The sequence below is a fragment of the Syngnathus typhle genome, linkage group LG4 (genome assembly GCF_033458585.1).
Source record: "Syngnathus typhle isolate RoL2023-S1 ecotype Sweden linkage group LG4, RoL_Styp_1.0, whole genome shotgun sequence".
Taxonomy (NCBI): Eukaryota; Metazoa; Chordata; class Actinopteri; order Syngnathiformes; family Syngnathidae; genus Syngnathus; species Syngnathus typhle.
Genome location: NC_083741.1, coordinates 9,012,953 through 9,037,726, shown reverse-complemented (window position 1 = coordinate 9,037,726; position 24,774 = coordinate 9,012,953). Strand labels below are relative to the sequence as shown.

The 24,774-nt window shown below is 41.7% G+C and overlaps 1 protein-coding gene across 1 annotated transcript; it reads right to left on the bottom strand.

The window, feature by feature from the left end:
* Positions 1 to 9: 9 nt before the first annotated feature.
* lgr4 (leucine-rich repeat containing G protein-coupled receptor 4) lies at positions 10 to 24,774 on the bottom strand. The gene is made up of 18 exons (XM_061275984.1): positions 23,941 to 24,774; positions 14,413 to 14,484; positions 10,784 to 10,855; positions 10,010 to 10,081; positions 8,987 to 9,202; positions 7,621 to 7,692; positions 6,574 to 6,642; positions 5,650 to 5,721; positions 5,454 to 5,525; positions 5,202 to 5,270; positions 5,060 to 5,131; positions 4,884 to 4,949; positions 4,695 to 4,766; positions 4,517 to 4,588; positions 3,947 to 4,072; positions 3,663 to 3,760; positions 3,443 to 3,496; positions 10 to 3,336 (listed from the first exon to the last, which is right to left on the bottom strand). The coding sequence occupies exons 1-18, from the start codon at positions 24,123 to 24,125 to the stop codon at positions 1,928 to 1,930; spliced, it is 2,940 nt and encodes a 979-aa protein (XP_061131968.1). The 5' UTR covers positions 24,126 to 24,774; the 3' UTR covers positions 10 to 1,927.

The window sequence follows — 24,774 nt, the reverse complement described above, 5'->3', positions numbered from 1 at the left end:
TATGAAACATTTGTTTAGTTAGCACAGATTTATTCACATTTTTTTTCTACATGAGCAGATTAAACAATACAGCCTGGGAAGAGCTCATGAAAAAAACAAGAAATGAACCAAGAAAATAACATCAGAACATGTATCTATAAAACTAATTCTTACTGTATAGTTTGGTTAAAAAAAAAAAAAAATCACAGTATACAGTATAGATTCCTCCCACAAATAGTACTTGACATTATGCTCGCACAAAAGGGTCAACATAAAGCCAGGGATTCCAACAAAATGAACAGAAAAGAAAAAAAAAAAGAGGGGGTGGTTTGTAAAGTACTGCTGCTAACTACAACGGTGGAGGTAGCTTCCTAGAGTAGCATCCCAGTCTTCGATTTGATCAAATAATTTATAGATAGGTACAAAATAGACATTAACATCTATAGATTCTTAATAAACATCAATTTAACGACAAAAAGACCTGTAGATTATCACCAGTTGGGATAGGAGACAATCAAAGGACATTTTGGCAAGTGCGACAGACAACAAAGGCATTCTAGACAATGCTGACGTGTACCCCAAAAAATAAAAACATCCACTCAAGGACACAAGATTGTCTTGATGGTGAAGACAACGTTCCATTGGCTACATTCCTGAGCACTTGCCGATACATGCTCCAAGGGTGGAATCCACTTTGCCCTCTCACACAGTCACATTTGAAGATGCTTGGCAATGAGAATAATATGCAGAACACTGGAGAAATGTTGTTTGGTACAGTAAGAGACAAGAGAGATTGGGGGAAAAAAAGATAACGTCCTACAGTATATTGATGTTGCTGATACACTGGAGTAGATTTGAAGAGCCTTATCTGACCATATATTATCTGTGTTAATTTTAGACTCTGCACGCCCCAAACAAATATGTTATTCAATGTGGACTATAATTATTGTTCAATTAAGGGATTATCTAATTAGATGTTCCTCAGTGTGATGGAAACATTTAAACAGGGACCGGTTGCAATTCGTGCAACGCAATTACATTTAACTTCACTAAAACGGTCTTGCTAGTGCTGACTAGTTTCAAAACAAAAGTGCCCATTGGTCAGCAAAGCAATGAAAGATCCTGCATTAAAGCAACCTGTTCTTATCTTGAAAACATCAGTACGAGCGGCGTTTGATTATAATCTATGGCATGACGACCAGGGGTCTTCAGTACGGACACGGCATTTGGAAGTGTCCGATGAGCAAACAAGACCTTATTTACATGTACCGGTAATGTATTTTAAAAATGGCTGGTTATTAGTTACTGAACAAGGTTACCGTTCCAACAAATGACACAACCTCCATCCAAACATTGCTGCCGCTCAAACAATAAATAAGTTCAGCACTCAAAACAAGCAAGCGGAGAGCTGTTGCTCAAAACAGTGATATCTGCTACTTAATCACATTCTTAGTCTTGGTGACTTAATACAAGCAAGCGTTAAGAGGAGACTGACAACCTCTCAAACCATTATTACACAGTTCCGTCAATTTCACCTTTGAGGTGGAGACCACCAGACTTACACATTCACAAACCTGTTGGCTACACTTATGTAAAAAATAAAATAAGATGACAGTATAAAATGATCATTGGCTGCAGAGGCGCTTTAACATTTGACAGGGTTGAGAATAATCCAAAAGCTCAGGAGCGCACAAAGTAGCCTCGTCAAACACAAGAAGCAGGCACAGGTGGCGAGATGTCTTCCTCAATGTCCATCGGCCAGCTTTTGAGAGTTCTTTCTTCCACATACACCAAATTCAGAGTTCCCTTTAAATGAGTGCTTGCGTCTGTTCACACACTGGAAACAGACCTAAGTGCTTGCTGTGATCTTTGACCAAGGCAAATGTTTTTGTCCTCCGGTGAACTAATGTCACGTAGATCTCTGCGCAGACAGTGCAGACGATGCGCCTTAGTCTTTGACTCGAGGTATGCTGTATGAGTAGTGTACTAGAGGGAGGCCTCGGCTCTGGCAGAAGCAGGCTCTGCCGCATGCCTGAACTTGGTCTGAGCTGTCAGATACAAACGAGTCCCCTTCGTCTGCATACTCGGACTGAGCGGACGGCGTACCGCTCGCTGGCCAGAAACCCTCAGCGCGCTGGCATGTGCTTACGCCTGTCAAGAGGGTGGGACAGCTGTGAGACTTCACCAAGTGTCTGCAGACGGTGGAGGACGAGCAGGAAGAGCAGGTCTTGGCATGCAGCGTTGCCTCACACTCTTCACACACAACCATCTCCCCGCAAAGTTGAGAGTAAACGCCACAGTCAAAGTTTAATTGAGCGGAGGAGCCGCCACCCGTGAGCTCGGAGTCTTCGCCTCCATTGTCTCTGTGATTTTCGCCTCCCGTTTGTTTTGTCTCCCTCCTCAATTGTCCACAGCTGCGTAACCTCAGCCAGTCCTCCCTGAAGGCCGGGCTAAAGAAAACATAGAGAACTGGGTTGAGGCACGCTGGCAGAGGGAAGAAAATGAGAGTGACGGATTTGGCAATCTCGGGGCCTCCGGCGGTGGACCCCGTTAGGAGGGGGGCGAAGGAGAAAGCAGCCACGGGGCAAAAAAAGATGCAGTTGGTGAAGATGAGCCAAGCTACATGGCGGAGGGCACCCGTCTGCTCCGGGTCAACCAGCTCCACCCTTCCGAGATGGCAGTACAGCTGAGTGTATACAGCTGCCGTGAACAGGTAAGCCAGTGCATTCAGCAGCACCAGGATAACTGTGACGCTCAGGGCCGGACTCTCGGCCCCGGCGAAGGGCAGGCAGAGAGGAGAGGCGGACTGCTGGCTGAACCTCACAAGGGGCAGGCAAGCGGCAGCGGCGGCAACCAGCGCTAACAGCCCCGCGGCCAGGCCGAAGCGTCGCTCTCGTCTCCAGCATCCTCTTCGGCCGAGGCCGCTCCTCCTGGGTGACATCACTTTGCTGAGAATATCCCGCACGGCCACGCTGCGCTCCACTGCTGCCAGTAAGAGCAACAAAACCGCCCACTCTGACGAGAAGACTGCAAGAATGCCCGCAAACTGGCAGCCAGGTCCCATTTCCCACCACACGCCGAACTCAGCGAAGGATCCCCAAGTAGCAGCGTCCAGCACAGTCAACACGCCCACATACAGGCCTGTGAGCAGGTTTGCCAAGGCGAGAAGCCCCATCAACAGTCTGGCTGGCGGGATGGATGGAGCCCACCAGTGGGAGTGTCCCAGGTTGCAGTGGGTGGGATTGAAGGTGGCAATCAGTACTAGACTGTTAAAAAACAGCGAGACCAGGCAGATGAACCAGACAGTCAGGCGAATCATCCAGTTGCCGAGAAGATGCTGACAAGGCTTAAAGGCACCTAAACACAGAAAGAGAAAAGAAAATGGCACTCAGAACACCGAGTTAATCACTGGTACACTGAGGGCAAAGGTGTGTGTGTGTGTGGGGGGGGCTAACTGGCTTGCCTGGCGAGGGAGAGCAATGCATAAGCATTGAAATTCGTTCCACCTCCTCTTCGCCTGAAAGATAAGTAACAAATGTTAGGAAGGAGACTTGCCATATTTAGAGCTCAAAGCAACATCATTAAGTAAAGTGGAGTGGATTACATCGAGATAGCATTGGAAATCTTCAGTTTACACGACACATTTTGAATGGGAAGGGTGTGACTGACTGCAGCATTCTCACCTGCAGATTGCTTGACGTCACTTTCCTCACAAGAACGTGTCACCGAGTCACATCCGACAAATGCGCAACATTGGTAGGCATAAGGGACGGAAATGGATCTACAAGCATACACGGTTTTTGGTCAGGGAAATATTTGCTTTGCAAATAATATTTGACCTTTTGAACAACCATTCCTCACCAACTTGGTGAAAACAACAATAGGTTTTTCAAATTGCCTTACTTTTAAGCTACTGTGGTAAATACAACAAGTTAAGTGACACATTTATTCTTCAGTGTTACCTCACCTGAGTTTGGGTAACTGGTTCACAGTCAGTACATTTTTCATCTGTGGGTTCCCTGAGAGTTTCAGTTGACTGAGGGCGCTCAGTCCAGTCGTCGGAAGCGTAGTCAGATAGTTCATACTCAGATCTCTGCAGGGAATGCACATTTAATATTATTCTCGCGAAAACAGAATTGCAGTCTGGGTGTTATGACCTAAGAAGCACATACAAATGTTGGCATGATTCTCAAATGAGCACAAGAGGTGCTGATTTTTTATTCTCGACTCACCGACCTCATGGATGAACAGCGCATCTGTATGAGATATGCCATTTTATCATCACTAAATAAACTTTTTGTCATTTTTTTATTTCCCAATTACAACAGGGCTACAAAATGGCACCTTATTGTCCTAAAACAAAATAATTTACAGGATACATGGATATGGCGGCTGACTTTGAATTGAGGATGGTCTAAACTATTCTTAATGTGCAAAAGCGCGGTCACGGACATGAACTGGAGCGCAATATTCAATTTCCAGTGCTCATGCACTCATGCTGATATTCACCCCTGGTCAAGTAATCATTCCTACTTACAGGTTAGTGAGAGCAGCAAGGGTGAGAAAAGCATCAGCGTGGATGAATTGGATTTTATTTCTACTCAGGTCTCTGTGGAAAACCAGAACAATGAACCAAAACTATGAAGGGATACAACAATTCATGCATCCAACTGTGTAGAGAGGGAAAGAGCAAGAGAAAGACTGAAGTGACTTACAGTAAACGGAGAACAGTAAGTCCTTGAAAATGTTCCCTTCCTATTTGCTCAATTTGGTTGTGCTGAAGGCTTCTGTTGATTGAAAACAAAACGGCATTAAGACTTGCATCGTTCAAACAAGATATGAAGACATTTGTCATGTTAAGGACATTTCCAAGCCCCAGCCATCTTATACATATCAAAACTCACATCTCCTGCAGTTGGACACAACCCTGAAAGGATGGTAACTCCTTAATCTCATTGTAGGACAAATCTCTAAAGAGGGGAACATAGACGGCTAATTAGCTCAGTGGGAACATCCGAAACGAAGGCGTGACGACATAGACAAGTCAACACACAAGGAGCCGAAAGGGAAAGTTCCTTACAGTGTCCTTAGCAGCTTGAGGTCGTCACACAGATCAGCGGGGACAGAAGATATCTTGGTCCCTGACAGTGTCCTGGGAATAGAAAAACCTCATCAGCCACCGCTGAGACGCACACAGTGATTATTCATTCAGGTTTCCTCACAGGCTCTCGATGTTGTTTGTCCACGTGAGGATTGGGAAGTCATGCATCATGCCGGCCCCACGCAGCATCCTGGGAAACACACCATAAGAAAATATACAATGTAGTGAGAAATAATGAGACCAAAGCATGGGACAGCAAGGAAAATCGTACCGAAACAATCAATTGCATGCTGGATATACACAATATCGCATACAAAACCTTTTACACACATTAACATTAGACTGAGCTTTGTCAGGAAGATATGTGACTTACAGTGAGTGGAGATCAGACAAATTCTGGAAAGCTGTAGCACCCACAAAGGACAGCGGGTTGTCATAGAAATGTCTGCAACGACGGACAAGCGTTTATTTCACATGAATGGTTTCGTCCTTTGGACAGTGTATGCAAAAACTAAATAGTGTGATTTGTCTTTTAAGGGGTGAACCGGGGTGCGGGTGTTTGATCTTACATGGTTCTCAGCAGGGGGTTGTTATGAAAAGCTCTTTCAGGTATGGAAGCAATATCGTTGCTATGGAACCCTCTGTAAGAAAAAGGCCATTGGACGTGTTGAGAGATGTAGAATGCAAAAAAAGTATATGGGCACTGTCAGGTAAATAAGACAAAGCAAGTCAAAAATGGTTGCCCTCAGTGAGGAGGACATTAAAACAGCTTGTGGTATTCAAGGTAATAGTGAATCAAAGTTTCAACCCAGCGTTTTTGTCTGAATGACAAACAAGAAGAAAAGGGTAGCCATTGACTAGTTCATGATGGACGATGTCTTGAGAAGGGAGCAAAAAGTGCTGTCCACTATTACCGGCTTTCATCTCTGCTCACAACCACAGACACTTTTTCTTCACATCGCTCCAAAGACAAAGTCACCATCAGGAAAGTGTCTTTTGTGGTGTGTTGCGGGAAGGTGGCATTGTTTCAACCAAATCGAATTTCTCAATTATGGCAACCTTTGTTTCCTTTGTTTGAGATAGCACGGCAGTTCTTCGCACTGCCACTATCATCACTTGTACTACACTTGTAATTAGCTCGGATAGATGGGCTAATTGTATCACAAAAAATCACCAAGGAATTTTAAAAAGAACTGCCAGAGCATAAGCGGATCCACGTAACCACACTTACGCCGTGGGAACGGTGCGGTGCAGATTTGGCAAAAATGACTTTACGGCTACCTGGCATGGATTGTGGAGAAACGCTGTAACTGGATAATTCAGAAATTCTACGTGTTTTAGTATGTCTCAGTTTTTATAAGTAAGGTGGCATCGATACAGTGAAAGAAACATTGGACTTAGCAGAGTTTGGAGGTACGTCTGACAATATCTGTAAGGTTATCAGATGACCACAAATTTGAGCGATAATACAAAAAAAAAAGCGATAAACTTACAGTTCTTTTAGTTTGGGCAGGTCATCTATTGCTTTGGGAAATACAATCAGGTTGTTGAAGTTGAGATCCCTTCAATGAGAAAAAAAACATGTAGGTCAGCACACGGTTGCCAGCATTTTGTACCGACAGAATCTTGAGCTATAAGCCGAAACACATTACAGTGATCCCTCGCTACTTCGCGTTTCGCTTATCGCGGCTTCACTACATCGCGGATTTTTTTTTCAAATTAAAAAAACATTTAAAAGTAAAACAAATTGAGGAAACATGTGTCTAACCTTTAGGACAATGTAGTATTGCTCCAAATGTTTGTTTACATTCCTTTAGAAGTCTTAGCATCTTTGCGCCAACTCGTTAGCCTGCCCGGTACTTCTTGTTGGTGACCGTACTTCGCGGATTTCACTTATCGCGGGTGGTTCTTGGAACGAATTATCCGCGATAAACGAGGGATTACTGTATATAGAAATACAACTTGTTCACAAGCCACCATCCCTTGAACCGTTGGTAAAAGATGATTAAAACATTTGCTATTTGCCAAAGCACCCAAATGTGTCCTCCTTATACAGAACTGCTAACAGTATAACAATACAGTACAGTGAGTATTAGTAAGCTTTGTGATGGCAAACCTTGTGTAAAATACATTGCTGACCACTATCCACAAATCACACAATAAAGCAAATGTATTAGATTTAATATAGGCTGATTTGAGCCCAAGAGAGAATTTGGCGATGCATTGCTATGAAATGTAGTAGTTAACGCCAGTAGACACACAAAAGAATCACTGTGACTCCTTTGTTAATCAGTAAAGGACTCTGCCCATTAAAGGATTTTTATGGCTGTGTGGCAGGAAGCGGCAAACAGTGGGAGGGTAGTTTTGATAAGAATCGTGTACTTTGCTCTATTTATCCTCAGCAATTACAGGAGGAAGTGGAGACAATGATGTCTGGAGGACCAGAGCAAGGGTGGGAGTGGGAGGTGTTGTTAACACACGCATACACATCCATATACACGCCACCCATTCACACACATGCCCATTAACTCATAACTTACAGTGTTTCCAGGTTCACAAGACCAGTGAAGCAATTGTTGCCAATCTCTGTAATTCTGTTGTTGTGAAGATGACTGAAATAAACAAACAACAAAGGTTGACTCTCCCAAAAGAACCTTGACGTGCAATACATAGGACTAATGTGCTTTGCCAGCCAGGTTTATTTGATTTCCCTTTGTGGTTTATTTGACTTCCCTTTGTGGTTTTGCACCCACTGTCGTTTATTGTTCAGTTTATCTAAATACAGGGTGGTCAACCTGAATGTTTCTTTAGTGCAGGGGTGTCACTCATTTTTGTTGCGGGCCACATTGTAGTCATAATTTCCCTCAAAGGATCATTATGACTGTCCACGCCTAATACTATTTACAGTATAGGCTACAAGGCAAACTGATGAATAACCAGTTTTGAAATCAGAGACTAGTCAAAACTGTTCAAATTGTTTAAAAAGATGAATAGTCATAAAAATTGCTAGCAATATTTCTATTTTTAAAAAGTGAAGACAATTTCTAATTTTAGTAATGACACAAAGTCGATGCAAAATTTGTCTTCGCAGCCCACATAAAATGATGTGGCGGGCCGTATCTGGCCCTCGGGCCTTGAGTTTGACACCAATGTGTCGAGTGTGACTGAGAGTTTCTAATAAGTAGGCATACATTTTTTAAAATCATCATTATAAGAGCATCACTATATTTGAATAGGCTGGTTTTCAACTCCAAGTTGTGAAAATAAAATACTACAATACAAACTTTGTTGTCATATTGTTTTTCATCATAACACGGGCTTGCATCCTTTACCTGTCGCGGGTTATTTAAGTAAAGCAGAAAGTGTTCTTAGACACTCTGCGTCCCTAATGTTTCACAAAGACAACAAGCAGGTTGATCCAGTTCTATCTCTGTTATCATATAAGGACTGGAAAGTTCCCTTACTCTGCTTTGGACAATAAAAAAAAAAAAAAAAGATTCCTTAAGTGTTCTGTGTCACGTTACAATAATACGGTTTGTATACTGCTTGTCCTCTTTAGAGTTGTGATGATTCTAATATAGAACTTACTATTTACATCAGGTTAAAATAATTTGACTGTGATTTGTCAACTGTCATTGGAATTTTTGAATAAATTAGACTGTTGTGTAGAGTACTGATTATTTTTGTCAGTTTTCTTTTTGTGAGATTTGAAAGTAAATAGTTCATGATATTTTGGCTGTCCAAGGAAAGACTGTACAGCTTCAAACGGCATAGAGGATGAGTGAAAAGAATATTGTGATACTTTAACCCAGGGAAGGTAAAATGGTGATGGTCAAAACCTGAAATGCGTTTTGTTTGTACCTTAATTTAACATGACAATTACAACAGTAGCATGATAAAACTTACAGAACAACTAGACTGGTGAGGTTTGCAAAGGCGTTGTCAGGTATGTACGAGATGCGGTTGAGGGCCAATGTTAGCGCTTGTAGGTTTGCCTGGTGCTGAAGAGAACCAACTGGGACCTCTGTAAGGTTGTTGTCGTCCAACCATAAATGCCGCAGTTGCTGAAGATCCTCAAAACTGTCCTCTGGAACTGTAGTAATATGGTTTGCATCCAGTCGGCTAAAGGAGACGGGGGGAAAAAACAAAGACAGGAATACAAAATAATATACTTGAGGGGCTGATTTTGACCAACAGAAGCTATATATATATATGGCATAGGTAGAAACAAGAAACATTCATTCAGTTTTTCATTAAACACAACCATTATAAAAATACATTAGAAATATTCCTGGAATCTTATATTGGTATAGTGCTTCACATGTTTATTAGACCACCCAAATGTAAGGTTCATTCCAGTTGCTAAAAAAATGATTTTGTATTTTTATTTGGACGTGAAATTTGAAATATTTACTTACATTTGTGAACAGAAGTTCTTTTTAGTGGTTGTATTGTGCTTAGATTCTGATTTCTCAGGGAAGTGATTTTGGTCAAATTTGGATTTTGACATTTGCAAATCTGTCCAGAATATGTACGTACGTGTTTTAACACAATCATCGAATCATTTTCTGCCATTATCCTCCCGCTCACTGTGTGTCTCGCCCTCCCTCAACATTCCTCAAGTGTCTGAGCTGGAAGGAAAAACAGTCTTGATTGACATTTAGCTCTCTGGGGCTTCATACAAAGTGAGTCCTGGCTCCACAAGAGCATATAACTTCAGCAAGAGACACAGTGAAGAGACGAAAGGAAGACGGGAAACACTGGACAACGGGATAGATAACTAACTAACTGACTGACTGACTGACTGACTGACTGACTGACTGACTAACATCTATTAGAACATTTACTTTAATTGATACATTCAATTTATCCCTACTGTACCTACTGTCTTTGCGTGTGCATGCAAGTAAAGAGATTTTAGTAACTCACAGAGACTGGAGGAAATGAAGACTCTTCAAGGCACCGCTAGGCACTGTCTTAAGTTGATTATTCTGGAGCATCCTAAAGACAAAAAGGATATCTGTGGTTTTAAAATTAAACCAGTTGGTTCATCAGATACAATACAAAAATCGAACAATTTAAACTGCGTTGGTAAGCTGTGTAGGAGCTAAGTATAATAACTTAACTCAATTTACAAAATTGCTCAAAAACTAGCAGACAGAAATAGGCGCAAGATGTCTAAAAAAAATCCACATTACCTTATTTTCTGGACTATAAGTAAAATTAAAATTAATCATTTTGTCCATATCGCACTGCACTACTATGTAGTTGGGATCATTTGTTTTTATGTATTATATATTGCTCTGTACTTTGAGCACCGCAGGTTCATTACTTTTAGGGTCTTGAGCAAAGAGTTCATTTGTATACCCAGAGGACTTTGTGCAAAGACGTATATAATATCGAGTACCTTTCAAAGTGTAAGCTTTTGAAAGTAAACTACACTGTTTACACAAGATTTGTTAACAAAAACAGTTGATGTGCCAGGGATAGAAAAGAACATTTTGTCCGTTTCAAGTAAGACTGAATTAGTATGTTTGGATATATACAAAACTAACTAACAGAGCCACAAAGTTGCAACACAACTTTTTTAATATTTGCTTTCCCCCACCCCGTGGGTGGAAAACTTCACACTGTCACAGTGTGTGTGTTTGTATCTACATGAGAGTGTTGACAGTGGTGGTGGCAAGGAGAGTGCATGCTTACAGGACTTTGAGCTGATGTAGTCCAGACAGGGCTTCGGGGTGGATAAAGGATAAGTCATTCCCCGCAAGTCTCCTAACAAGACAATAATTAGTAGAAATTTTCATTAATATGAAATAACATTGAAAACAGTTCAAATGTAGCCACATGCAGTGTCTGTTTGAGGAAAAAAAAAACAGTGAGGCCTTAGACTGAAAAGTTCTCTATGTTAGCACCTCAAATGAGGCTCAAGCTCTCACACTGAAATGGGGCCAGGGGTGTCAAAGACACATCTGTCATGGCCTGTTGTCACTTTGTCTGTCACCCAAACAAGATTAGAACTATTTGCACATATCCCCTCCCCAAATTGCTTTCTGGTCCTCCCACCAAGAGTATTTCAATTGTTTTTGAAATGGAAACAAGTGCTTATTGCCTTTGAGAGCGGGCTCGTAGGTGAACATAGCCATTTATTTCTCTGGAAGGGATTATTTATTTTATCATATTTTGTTATAATCCGCAGTGTACCCATAAAAGTGTGTTGGGACACCTCCCTTTCTTGTTGCCAAGAGAAGTTGTTCAGAAAGTGTTTGTGCATGGACAAGGTTGACTGGGACACCCAGTCCAAGTATACCATCGGGCCTGAGAGATTAGCGACAGATTTATCACCCTGCAATATGAGTCTGACCAGACTAAAACCCTGAAACAAGAGCTGCTGGGTGTGTGAGCCGAAGAATCAAGGACGAGTGTGTTAAGTTAGACAACCACATGCCTTTCAGGTCCCAGAGGAGAGAATTGTCAGAATAAGATCTTTTCCTAGACATTGCTGAGTGTTATACCATTGTATAATGGTACTACCGTATTTTCCGGACTTAAAATCGCCATTTTTTTTCATAGTTTGGTCGGGGGGGGGGGGGGGGGTGGGTGACTTATAGTCAGGAGCAACTTAAATGTGAAAGTATTAACACATTATTACTTGATCATTAACACATTACTGACTAGTCATTTATCACTTCACATGTTACTTTCATTTTAAACCGCATGAGGGCGCTCTAGGCCTGTGGAATAATTGGAACTGCAACTGACGATGATACCTGGTATCAATGCTCACTCAGCCTTAGTTTCAAGAACTACGCTTTTTTTCAAGGTTTATGGCAAAGCAGAATTGATGAGGTGAAATAATTGATAACGTACTTAAACCTGCACACCATAAAATCTTGCCCCGAAATATCTTTACACCAGCCTTTTCATTTGACCATTTCTGACTCACACATCCTAAAGTAGCAGTGTTCTGCCTTTCAGGCAAGTCGTGCGTAATTTGTTCACTGTTCACACTCTTATTTTGTAAATGATGCTTTATTTTGGTAGAAGAGATGTAAATCAGGAAGTGTCTGTGCCTCATTTGATGTGCGCGAGGAGATGGAGTTGTGTAGTTGAGGAAGGAGAACCTAGAGACCACATTATTACATGCCCACCGAGAAAAACTCAAGAGAAACTCCAACAGAGGCAACTAGGGGTGTAAAGATTCATCGATACACATCGATTAATCGATATAAGGCTCTACGATTTATTGGCATCGATGCTAAACGTAAACATCGATTTATATCGCCGTGTTTGACCTCGGACATTAGACGCGACTTTATTTTGAAATCCACTTCATTGTTGCTTGCTTCCTCTTTCCGGGAGCAGTGAGCGGCGTGTTGTGTTGTGAGCAGAGCAGGCACGTGAAAGGGGAGTCGACAACGAGTACGCGGCTCCTGGGCTGGTGCTATGGCTAGTGTCCAAAAAGACGAGGAAATTGGCTCCCCTTTAGGCTTCAAGTCATTCTTTCGAAGCACTTTGGATTCCAAAGAAAAGATGACTCAACGAGTCAACGGACAAAACACGTGCAGTTTGTAAATCCTGCTATGCGGTGATAAAATATTCAGGGACCACAAATCTCGATGCACATTTAAAGAAAAAACACAACATCAAAGTTCAGTGTTAAAATAAGCACTTTGTATACTACAATACTCTTGTAATTTCCTAAATAAAGAGTTTGCAGTACCTTGTTGATTTTGCGTATGAATTGTTATAAATCAGGATATTGTTCTATATTTTTTATTTAAAAAAAATATATATATGTAACGATTGTAGACCACTATATCGTGATGTATCGTGAATGAATCATAGCAGGGTTTAAGATATCGGCAAATATCGTATCGTGCTTCTTTGTATCGATATGATATCGTATTGTGACAAAACCCGCGATTTACACCCCTAGAGGCAACGCTTTGTATGTTTCGTGCTATATTTTCCTGTTTTCATGTAAATGGAACTGACACTTGTTTTGTCTTTTCTAGTTTCACTCGGGATCGGGGATGAGATCCTGCCCCAAGTGAAGGAGTTTAAGTATCTTGGGGTCTTGTTCACGAGTGAGGGCAGGATGGAGCGTGAGATCGACAGGCGGATCGGTGAGGTCTGCTGTGATGCGGACTCTGTACAGGTCCGTCGTGGTGAAGAGATTTACCGGTCGATCTACGCTTCTACCCTCACCTATGGTTACGAGCTATGGGTCATGACCGAATAAAAGCGGCTAAAATGAGTTCCCTCTGCAGGGTGTCCAGGCTCTCCCTTAGAGATAGGGTGAAAAGCTCGGTCATCTGTGAGGGACTCTGAGTCGAGCCACTGCTCCTCCACGTTGAGAGGAGCCAGGTGAGGTGGCTCGGGCATAGGGACGACCCAGGACGAGCTGGAGAGACTATGTTTCTCGGCTGGCCTGAGAGTGTCATGTCAGGGATGAGCTGGACAAAGTGGCTGGGGAGAGGGAGGTTTGGCCCTCCTAAAGCTGCTGACCTCGTGGCCTGACCCCGGATAAGCGGTAGAAGATGGATGGATGGCTATATATGTCAGTCAACATAACAACCACAACCTATGCTGGTGACAGGCAAAAAAAGGGTTGGGCGCTGCTAGGGAACAACTTCAAAATAAAAGCGTAACAGGGCAAGGAATTGTTTCAAGTCTACTAACCGTGCATTCCTCTAGACAGCATGATGAAAAGTAAATTGACTTTTGAAAAAACAGATGAAGTGGTGGAAAGAAACAGAGGGTGATGACTCTAAATACTGAAAGATCCAAAGTTAAAAAAGCATAGACGGAAATCCAAGCGGAGTTGGAATCACATGAGTTCATTTACGTACGAGTCATTTAGCATCCTTCGGGCAACATGATACCTGATATCGGGTAGACTGATATTATCGCCAACTTCCTCCAGCACTGAGCCAGAACAAGAAGCATTTATCAAACAGAGATTAGATGTTTGACACTTAAAAACGCCCAAGAATCCACAAAAGAGAACATGACTATTATGGATTCAAGCCCTCATCTAATCTTTTTAATTGTGTTTTACCTGCTTATCGTTGCACTGTGATGTCACGTGTATATTTTGAACTTGCATTCATTGATTTATTTATTGCCATTCACTCACTCACTCATTCATTCATAAATTCATTCGTTAATTCATTTTTAACCTTAGCAAGGAACACATTATAGGCCTGCTGCACCATGTTGCAGTGTTAACTCAAAAAAACAGGTCCATACCATAAGGCCCAACCCTCATGTCAACATTGTACTGTGTCAATATAGCACTAATGAAAGAAAAGAATGCATGCACTCACAGCTCTTCCAGATAAGGAAAGTTCTTGAAAACATTTGCTGGAAGCTCAGTGATGTTATTCATGCTCAGATCTCTGTGGAGAAAAAATGAAAACAATATCAGTTTGCAGTTTTATCTCATATTTGTGACGACTGTTGACACAAAATGACATGGTTCATCGGTGTTAAAAGTACATGTTAAAAAAAAAGGTGATTTTAAAGTCACTAGCAGGGGAGGCGATGTCGCAATTGAAGCTTGTACCAGCTGAATTCTCCTTGACTATAAATTGTACAAAACCAAAATTAACGGTTTATTTTCAACATTATTATATTTTCTTGCACACAATTAGATTCGTCATCTCATCGCGCATTCATCCTTCCCACAGCCACGGAAAAGAGAAATGTATTTCAGTCTAACTGCAGGCAAGCGAAAGCTCAGGATTTCACGACCGCGCACTGGCACTCGTGGGAAATGTGTGGTTGACTTCAGGCAAAACAGAAGCGTAAACATAAACTTAAGACGATGAACACAAACAGTGTATAGGTAATCATTTAGAACGCAGAAGAGTCGATCATTTCTGCCATCATAAAAAAAACTCTTGACTATTTGAGTATTCTAGTTTTCATTTTTGATGAGGGAAATCATCAAAAGCTTAAAAGCTGTTGGAAAAAAAATTAACTATACTCGAGCCCCAGGCAGCTACACTTTTCAATCCACCTTCAAGGTAAGCATGTGGCAGCATGACAAATATGCACTCAGGCCTTGATTTGCTTCCCCACAAACGCTAATATCAGGTCATGTGCATCGCATGCACTCAATGCAAAAGACAGAACAACAAAGTGCCATATTTCACATTGAATGGTGCAGACTACTGAGAGAGCAAAAATGATTATTTTAATGAGAAGTCACCAAGCATAACATGAATTATGCAGCCCGAAAAAAAAAAAATCCAAAATTTAGAAATAAAGCACCAGCCTCCACCTCACCTAAATTCTAACTCTAAAATTGGTCATCTTGAATTTCATTGCCAGATCTCTTTAGGACCTGTGCGGGCCCCTCAAATACAACAAGGATCATATTGCCCTTCCTCTGCATTTCCAGCAACACTCACGGCAGCATTACATGGCGTATCCATGCCAGAACGCTCAGGCTCCCTACGTTCCATGTCCTGTCCAGTGTCCACATTTACCGAGTGATCCAGTTACTTTATAGACAACAGCCTGATTGTTATTGCTTTTCCCCACTCAGGCAGTGCAATCGGTACTGTGGATCTGCCACCACTTGTAATCGTCCAGACACATTCCTAAGCAAATTGTAGAATGTTCAGCGACTTAATCTGACAGATTGTTGTAATCACACACAAACAAAGCAGCGTATGAGAGAGCTGCATGACTATCCTGCTTCCTCCCTCCCCCATTTTATGGCTGCTTTACTCATCAAGGTCCTCGGTCTGCCCCTGCTAAAATAGATTGAAGAGGACACTCAAAATGCAGCTGTGATTAATGATGACAAGCCTAAATGATTATACAATCTGGTATTGCTAAATATTAATCCCATGTGCTGTTTCTTCATGTCGAGAGGAAGGCAAAAAGCTGAAACAATTACCAGACCTAATTTGAGAAACATTTGTATTCCGCTTCCTATGAGGGTAGCGGGATTAGAGAATGACAAAACAGTGGTCAATGAAAAAGTATGTTTGCCTACTTTCTGAACTCCTGCCACTTCAGACAGTGAGGTGATCAACAATCCCAAACGCTTTAATACAAAAGTACCTATGAGTAAAGGTGGTTGCATTTTGTTATCACTCCCACTCGTGTTAACATTGCTTTTTCAACACCTCTTATCCTGTTCAGGGTCGTTGGAGTTGCTGGAGCCAATGGGAGCTCACATTGGACGAAACTCAGACTGCACCCTGAACTGGTCGCCAGTCAGTCGCAGAGTGTTAAAATGATTGTGTCAAAGAATAAATCACTCACTGATTTAGCATTCAGGCAAGTAGTAATTACTATTATTACAGTAGGGCACAGTGCAGTCAGTGTCACGCTACGTATTTGCTACCTATCCATTGTCTAATCCAGCGACCCCCAACCTTTTTAGCACCAAGGACAGGAATATCGTCAGACAATATTTTCACTTTCACACAGCTTTTATGGTGAGACGGATAAATACAACAAAATAAAATGATACGACCGACATAAAAACAATGATACTGTGGTGCCGAAGGAAAGCAGGCGCAGCAGGTGTGTCGCAAAAGATTTTACTGAACACACTACCCGTAAAACGAGGAATAGGAAGAACAACAACGGAAGTGTGTTATCACATGAACACCATGTTCTCGACACACCCTTCAACCCTTACTTCCATGGGGGAATTTTGTATGCCAACGCCACAGTAAAGTATAATAATAATAAACGTGAATCCCATGCAACTTTACTAGCAGCATCCTCATAACATCACGCCAACAACATAACATGAGTAATGTTATGTTCACGTCACCAAGGTGTGGGAGAGAATCCTCTCCATTTTTCAAAATAAAAGATCATCCACACTTGGATAAATAAAACGGTAATAATGCAAGTTACTGATTCTTTCTCGTGCGGCCCAGTGCCAAATGGTCCACAGACCGGTACTGGTCCGCGGCCCGGGGACCACTGGTCTAAACCACTTATTCTCACTATGAGCGGGCAATGAAGTTGTCTTGAGCTGCCTACTCATATTCGACATAATAATCTGGTGGTGAAACTTTTCGCTGTGCTGAAGCCTTTGTTTCTCATTGCACTGAAGCATCGGGTTTGAATTTGAGCGTGTCGCCAGGTTTCCGTGATTAATCAAACGCAACATTCCCGAACACAGTTGGTTATAGTTCCAGATCGCCTGTTTTGTGTGATTCTGAATATGGCGGTGAAGGGAGAGAGAGGCTCATCAGTAGAGGTTTGAGCGGCTATCGATTATCTTAGCCATAGCTTGGGTCAACTACGTTTCCTCCGTCACCTAAGGCGCCTGCCAGAACACACAGCAATGTATGAAGGTCTCGTCTGGGATGAAAAAGTGTCCATAGAACTCATTGATTAGTACTAAATTCCAATTCATATTAAAAGACACAGCTCATCGTCACTATTCTTTGCGGTACAAGTCCTCCGGCGGCGGACCGAAGCAGGCCGCCCTCAAAGCCGGGCCACAACAGTCAGACCGATTGAGAGATTGACTGCAGCTCTCATTCAAGTATTCAGCATGTGTGCTCTCAAAAATCTTCACTTCACGTATCACTATTTATAATAAACTTTGTTTTTAGAATTAAAGGGACTTCAGCTAAGTTGTACGTTTTTAGCACACGCTATATGTATTGTAAAATTTGGGTACATCCTTGGTTCATATTAATTACTACTCTGGGAAACTAAAGGTTTATTAACATGGCTCACTGTACGGCAGTACAATACATCGTTATCGTATCGAGAATGGAAACAAGGACGATATCCGTCACGTGCCCTTACCATGTTACATGGCTAAAGGTCAGTCCAAGCACCCACATTGCTCCTTTCAATTTTGACGTTGATGGCTAAATCAACCCAGTCAATGACAATCATCTTGAGGAGTGAGCGAGGAGCGTGAGGGAGGGAGCTAAGTGTCACACATATGCACCGAGACAGCACACAAAAGAAATTTACTTCCGCGTCAGTAAGAGTTGGCAGACACAGCCATGTGAACTATATACTGTACACATACATTGTGCTTTAGACCTTTCTATGGCGATATTTAAAAATTCAAAATTACCAGTGTACAAAATACCGGAGCTTATTATGAAAATGTCTGCGCACTCCGTGCCGCCATTCAATTGGTTGGGAGTATAGGAGTGAGTCTCGCCTTTCTGTTTCTTCCTGTTTTTAAAATGAACATTGAAAATTTCATAATTTTACACAAACACAACGAAAACATCTGCTGTAGATAACAAAAAGTAGACTCAATTGAAGACTGGGGAAAAGGAGGAGTGGTCTAACAACAGTTTGATTTATTTGAATTAGAAGCAGATTTAGCGCTCTGCAGATGTAGTATGTATAAAGACGTCGATGGATTTCATTCATAAATATGACATACGTGGGACAATCCCTCTGACTCATTGTAGAGTTCATTGAATGAATTCTAATCATTATTATCTTCAAAATATTTTTAAAACGCGCGTATATCCTGTCACTACTGCGTGGGGTGGCGTGGTGGGGGTGTCAAACAAAGACGCACTGGGTGGTGCAATGCGGTCCATGTCACATGCATTCAAAAGAGGAGATATTGCAGTTCACGTGGCTCCATCATTACTCAATTACTCTATTAATGTGTGCCTGTGGTGCTCAGAAGAAAATATACTATGATCCTTTATCAAGAAAAACTGTATCTAAATGCATCTTTGGTTGCACTGGTTGTATTAAAGCAACCTATAATAGCTCACTAAACTTGCTTGTCGAAACGCCCTAGGCGTAACCATATTGTATGTTTTCCTCCTCCCCTATGGTGGCTTATTGGGGGTCACCTCACAATCAGAAAAGCATGAGAAAAGACGAATCTTCATCCGTAGGCAAGTGATCTGGCGTATGAACTCAATAGCAAGTGGCGGGCGTAAGGGACGTGACGTCACGTCACATTCGTTCCCAACTTGGCCCTCTGCATTAAAATAAATCGGGGGGGATTATTTTGGAATATACAAGACTAGACACAAAATGGAAACACCATATATTTATCAAATCTTTACAGTATTGCTCTCTTTGTACGTTAAGACTTCATTGTGGGTGCTTGGGAAACACCCTTTACCCCAGGGGTGTCAAACTCGTTTTTTTCACGGGCCGCATTGTCGTCATAGCTTCTTTCGGAGGGCAATTATGACTGTCAACTCAAATAAATGTATGAGCACCTCATATTATATACAGTAAGAGCTACAAAACAAACTGACAAATAACTCGTTTTCAAATCAGACGAGTAAAAACTGGGCAAATATTTAGAAGAAAAAAGATATTAAAAGTGAAGAAAATTTGCTATTCTAGTAATGACACAAATTTGATGCACAATTTGTCTTTTCGGGGCACATAAAATGATGTGGCGGGCCGTATCTGGCCCTTGAGTTTGACACCTGTGCTTTACCCCCTAACCCCAAAACAGATACTTAAAACTAAAGACATGGACTGATGTAAAAAAATTAAAAAGAGATCAGGACATCCATACACACCAGCAGCCAAACATGTCAGAAAACAAACACCTACTTTCTTAGACAGGTCTCCAGTATTTAATCATTGTACCCGTCAAGGAAAATTGGATAATTTCCCGCGGCACATCTGACAATCTCTTGCCGCAACTAATGTGATGCGGATGTGGTTGGCAATCACTGCATGAACATAATTAGACGAGTGGTGACGTCTGTCTGACTTGACTTCACATGGGTCATGGCCTGCTACACCTGATATGATGGAAGCCAGCAAATTTTTAGGTCAACTTGAAGTCCCATCCTGCATTGGCCATTTTAACAGACAAGATAGCAAAATAGCTGACTTGGATGGGCGTCTCTAATTTAAAGACGGTCAACAGTGTAAGAGGCTATGTCAGAACGGCAACAATGATTGGTCAAGATAAACAATGTCACCATCAGATTGCATTGATAATCACACTTCGACTTATTTTTCGCCTGGAAATAGAGCTGTGCGATACGCAAAAGAAAATATATATCGATATTTTTGCTTTGCCAAATATCTCGATAAGTATAACGATATAAATATGGGTTCAGTAAAAAAAAGAACCGAAATAAATATCATTCCAAAAGAACGTGGCAAGTGCAGTTTCTTTTTTTCATTCAAATTTACTGGCATCCATCAACATTAAAAAACTGGATATTAATTGAAAAAGTAATACACCCGCATTATACTCTAACTGTGCTGTAATTATAACATTTTTATGCAACAACAGAAGTATTTGTTGTCGGACTCTTCCTGCAGAGTGCCCAAATGTTTCATTGTTTGACTCTATATTAGTTCCTTCAGCACAGCTGCAAAATATGATGATATTCAGAATTATTCAAAATTTAGGTGGAGCATATCTGGCAAATGGAAGGAATGAAAACCACATTTGCATTGGTCTATGTGCTGAGAATCTTTTAGGAATGAGTTACAGGGCTACTCAAGGGAAACAACCAAAGCCATTCTTATTTAATGAGCCATTGTGCTGGTGTGGAGATTTATTGAAAAAAAATAATCCAAATCGTTAAAGCTAACTATTTATGATCCTACCCAATATGACAGATTCCATTCGTGCTCACATCAAGCTGCAATACAAGTTGATCATTTACAGCAGGGGTCACCAAACTACGGCCCGCGGGCCGGATACGGCCCACGGGACCGTTTAATCCGGCCCGCCAACCCTGAACAAATTGTATTAAACTTTTTTTTTTTTTGCTCATTTTGCCTGCAATGACTGCGTTTGCCCAGTAGATGGGGAAGCGCTCGCCTGCGCATTTACTACCGGAAGCCGTGTCAGAAAGCTCGGTGCACACTCACAAGTGCGTGTACGGACATGGCGCACTCGCGCTCTATTTGTATCAGTCCCGAATTTAGAGCGTGGGCTGTGACGACAGCATTCTTGTAATTTGCGCACTGAGCTTTCAGATGCAGTTTTGCGCTAAAGCCACCCACAAACCTTCCCCTGGAATCCTTCCATTAAAATGAGTGGCCCGAAGAAAAGAAGTGAGTGCCGAATGTTAAAAAAGAGTGGCCAATTTGGCTCGACGTACGCGACGTGACGTTCAGCCACATGAACGTCAACATCTACCCGTCAAAGATCGAGGTAAACGGACCAACACCTCGAATCTCGCCTAAGAATTGCCACAACAAATTTTACTCCAGACTATGACGCACTATCAAACTTTAACAAAAAAGACAGCGGTGTCTACAAGCCTACTGGAACCTACAAAATGATTATAAGGGAGGAACACAAGAACTTTAAGAGACTGCTCATATGTGTCAGAGAGGTTCTGCTCTGACAACTGAGCTGAACTTTTATCTGTTAAGATTGTGCATGGCACAACAGAAAGTTAATGTTCCATGGTTTTTTTTCTATGAAGAATCCAGAGAGAGTTATTTAGTTATTATTTATTTCCAGTTTTTTCTGTGAAGAACTCAGAGAGGGTTATTTAGTTATTATTTATTTCATTAATAGTGTTATTATTTGTTTCCTGACTTTTTTTCTGTATAGAACCTGGAAAGGGTTATTAAATAACCGTTATTTGGTTATGTGTGGCTTTCTGGAAAACAATAAATTTTTTAAGCTCCCCTACGATCGTCACACTTTTTCTGTTACAAACTGACACCGGCCCGCCATCAGAGAAGGGAAAGGTTATGTGGCCCTCACAGGAAAAAGTTTGGGGACCCCTGATTTACAGAGTTGAATTCTAAAAGTTACACATTGTGAAATCAGCTAAGTAAACTGCCAATCTCTTGGATAGAGAAGAAATTCAAACTGTGAGAGCTGAATGCAGACTTTTAATAACACGTTATCACCGCTTTTCATGACATGACCACTTGCACCACCGAGACATAAAACCTGCCAGTTGGTGTTATATGGGCTCATGGTGGACAACAGCGTAACTTTGAATGATGGTGTAACCACAGCCACAAAACCGGTGCAGACACAAACTTATATGTATGCACTCTTTATGCATATTGTTGAGCAGATCATTTGACACATTGGGTATCTCCCTGAATTGAATTGCTTGAATCTGTCAAATGCTGACAATGCGAGCAAAGGCAAAACTTTAACACAGACAAAAAGCTTCAAGTGTGAATAGGCCCCAAGACAAGACAATTATATATCAGCAGAATCAGAGATGACAAAAAAATACACAACAGAGCCATCACGTATGAGCAAATAATTGATGGAGGCATTAACCCAGAGAGAATGAGATCTTGCAGCTGCAATACAGCTCACTAATCCATCACGATCCAAAAGCCCCAGCACTCCACTTACAAAAGGCAGAGGGAGTGGTAGAGGACAACTGAAGTTCAAGACACTAGGAGAACAAATGAAGAAAGACAGCAAGAAGAGACAAACAACCTTTCACAGTGGACTAAGAGTTTCTACTGCATATTTAAGTAGCTTAGTGTTAAATCTACCAAAGTGGTGTGAAATAGCTATGAGTATGCACATAAGAAGTTCATATAATCATGCAAACAACATCAGCAAGACAAAACAAACAGCTGAGTGCTTGCGAACACTGTGATATTATGTGGAAACTCTACTTCTGGTTAAGATTGTAATGCAAGACGTATCATTGAAACATAAATACAAACGATTGCATCAAATTAATGTGCCAGCATTCTACGATTTACTAGTTACCTTTCTAATGCAGCAATGCCATCGAGTGCTCTTGATGCACGTAAGTAACAAAGTAGTTAAACAAGTTAATGACTAACACCAAGACGTTGTGTAATAAACTAGAATACTTCCTTCCTGGAGCAATCATCGACAGTAGCTTCGGTGTTAATACAGACCTGCCAGTTGTTTAATTTGTGAATTGTTTTTCAAGTTATAAACAAACTTGAATTTTAGTAATTTAATGCACATATAACAAATTGAAACAAGGCATTGCTGAACACTACATTTGCTGAATTTAGATCAGGGGTGTCAAACTCATTTTTTTTGCGGGCCGCATTGTAGTCATAGCTTCTTTTGGAGGGCCATTATGACTGTCAACCCAAATAAATGTATGAGCAGCTCAGACAGTAAAAGCTACAAAACAAACTGACAAATAACTCGTTTTCAAATCAGACGAGTAAAAACTGGTCAAATATTAAAAAATATATATATATTAAAAGTGAAGACAATTTGTAATTCTAGTAATGACACACGAATTTGATGCACAATTTGTCTTTGCGGGCCACATAAAATGATGTGGCGGCCCGTATCTGGCCCCCGGGCCTTGAGTTTGACACCTGTGATTAAGATCAAACAAATACATTGAACCAAATAGTTCCAATTATTACTGCAAATACCACAATAAAAAAATAGGATTCATTACATTTTATTTGCCAGGAAGAATAAAGTAATGAGAAAGCTTCTCAATAACCAAATGGTTATTAATACCGTTACTACAGCAAGGACTGGACCGCATCTAACTGCGGGACCTGTTTCACCAATGTTACCATCTGACAGCTAATAAAGTCATCAAAATATTAGCAGCATAGTTCAGTGTGTCACAGTGCATTTCTAGTATATGTAAATCACATTAATATGTTAAATAACTAACACTATTAGCATCATTAATTTGGATAATCAATTTTAAATGGTAATATTGCTGACAAACCATCCCTTAGCACAATTATTGTAAAATGAGTCTGTAGTTATGCAATATAAAGTTGCCACTTCACCAACTTGACACTGTGAACCATGAAAGAAATCAATACGCAAGCACAAAAACACATCACTGGTTTCTGTCCACTTTATCCAAAATGTTGCCCACGGTTGTTGATCGCGGTGTCAACCATACGCGGCATGAATGCATGTGTGGATTTGGGAGAAAGCTTACAGGTAGTAGGTGAAGGCACTGAGGCCGGACGGGACGGTGGTCAGTCCTCTCCCGGAGCAGTCAGCACCTCCATCTTCATCGCAGCTGCATGAGGGGGAGCAAACGGCCGGAGTTGACTGTCCTTGGCCGGTGGCTCCGGGACGCAGAAAGCACCACAAACAAATCCAGAGCAAACCCAAAGGCATTTCCCCCACGTAGGTTCAGGTGACTTTGATGCAAAAATTAGTAATAATAATATTAGAGAGGGGGGCCTTTGTAGTCTTATCGACGTCGACCCTTCATGTGGTAGTTCAGCATAGGGAGAGGAAGCCTGATCGAAGTTAAGCGTCCGCGCACTTCGTAGTAAAAAAAAAACAAAAACAAAAACGCACGTTCAATGGGTAGGTACAGTAAAAAACAACACCATGATCCTCGAAGACGTGCGATATGCCTTGCCGAAACACAATTACACACTGCCTGTGCGTCGCATTAGTCGGTGAAGATAAAGTTGTAGTGCTGGCGACAGCCGCGGTCGAGCCTACCTTACCGCCCCATTAAATAACCACAAAGCGAGCGGCAGCTTGTTCGTGCCAAATGGCAAAAGCCTCGCTCAAGTGATTCTGGAAGCTTTCGTTTAGCGATGCAAACAATCATTTGCCGCCCTGCTTTGGTTTGCTTTGCTTTGCACCGCTCGCCCGCCGATCAGCTTCCTCACGCTCCTGAATCCTGATATCAACAGCACGCGTGAAGCTCTGCAGGCACCCTGCCGGACAACCTGGAGCACTAGGGCCTGCCTGACTGTCTGTCTGTCCGCCTACTTGCCTGCCTGCCTGCTTGCTTGCTTGTGTCACACTG

Coding starts and splice junctions, on each gene's coding strand:
- lgr4 (XM_061275984.1), bottom strand. CDS start 24,125: ATGCCTTTGGGTTTGCTCTGGATTTGTTTGTGGTGCTTTCTGCGTCCC. Junction 3,761..3,946: donor AACCAGTTACCCAAACTCAG/GTGAGGTAACAC, acceptor GTATGCTTGTAG/ATCCATTTCCGTCCCTTATG. Junction 3,337..3,442: donor GCATTGCTCTCCCTCGCCAG/GCAAGCCAGTTA, acceptor TTCTGTGTTTAG/GTGCCTTTAAGCCTTGTCAG.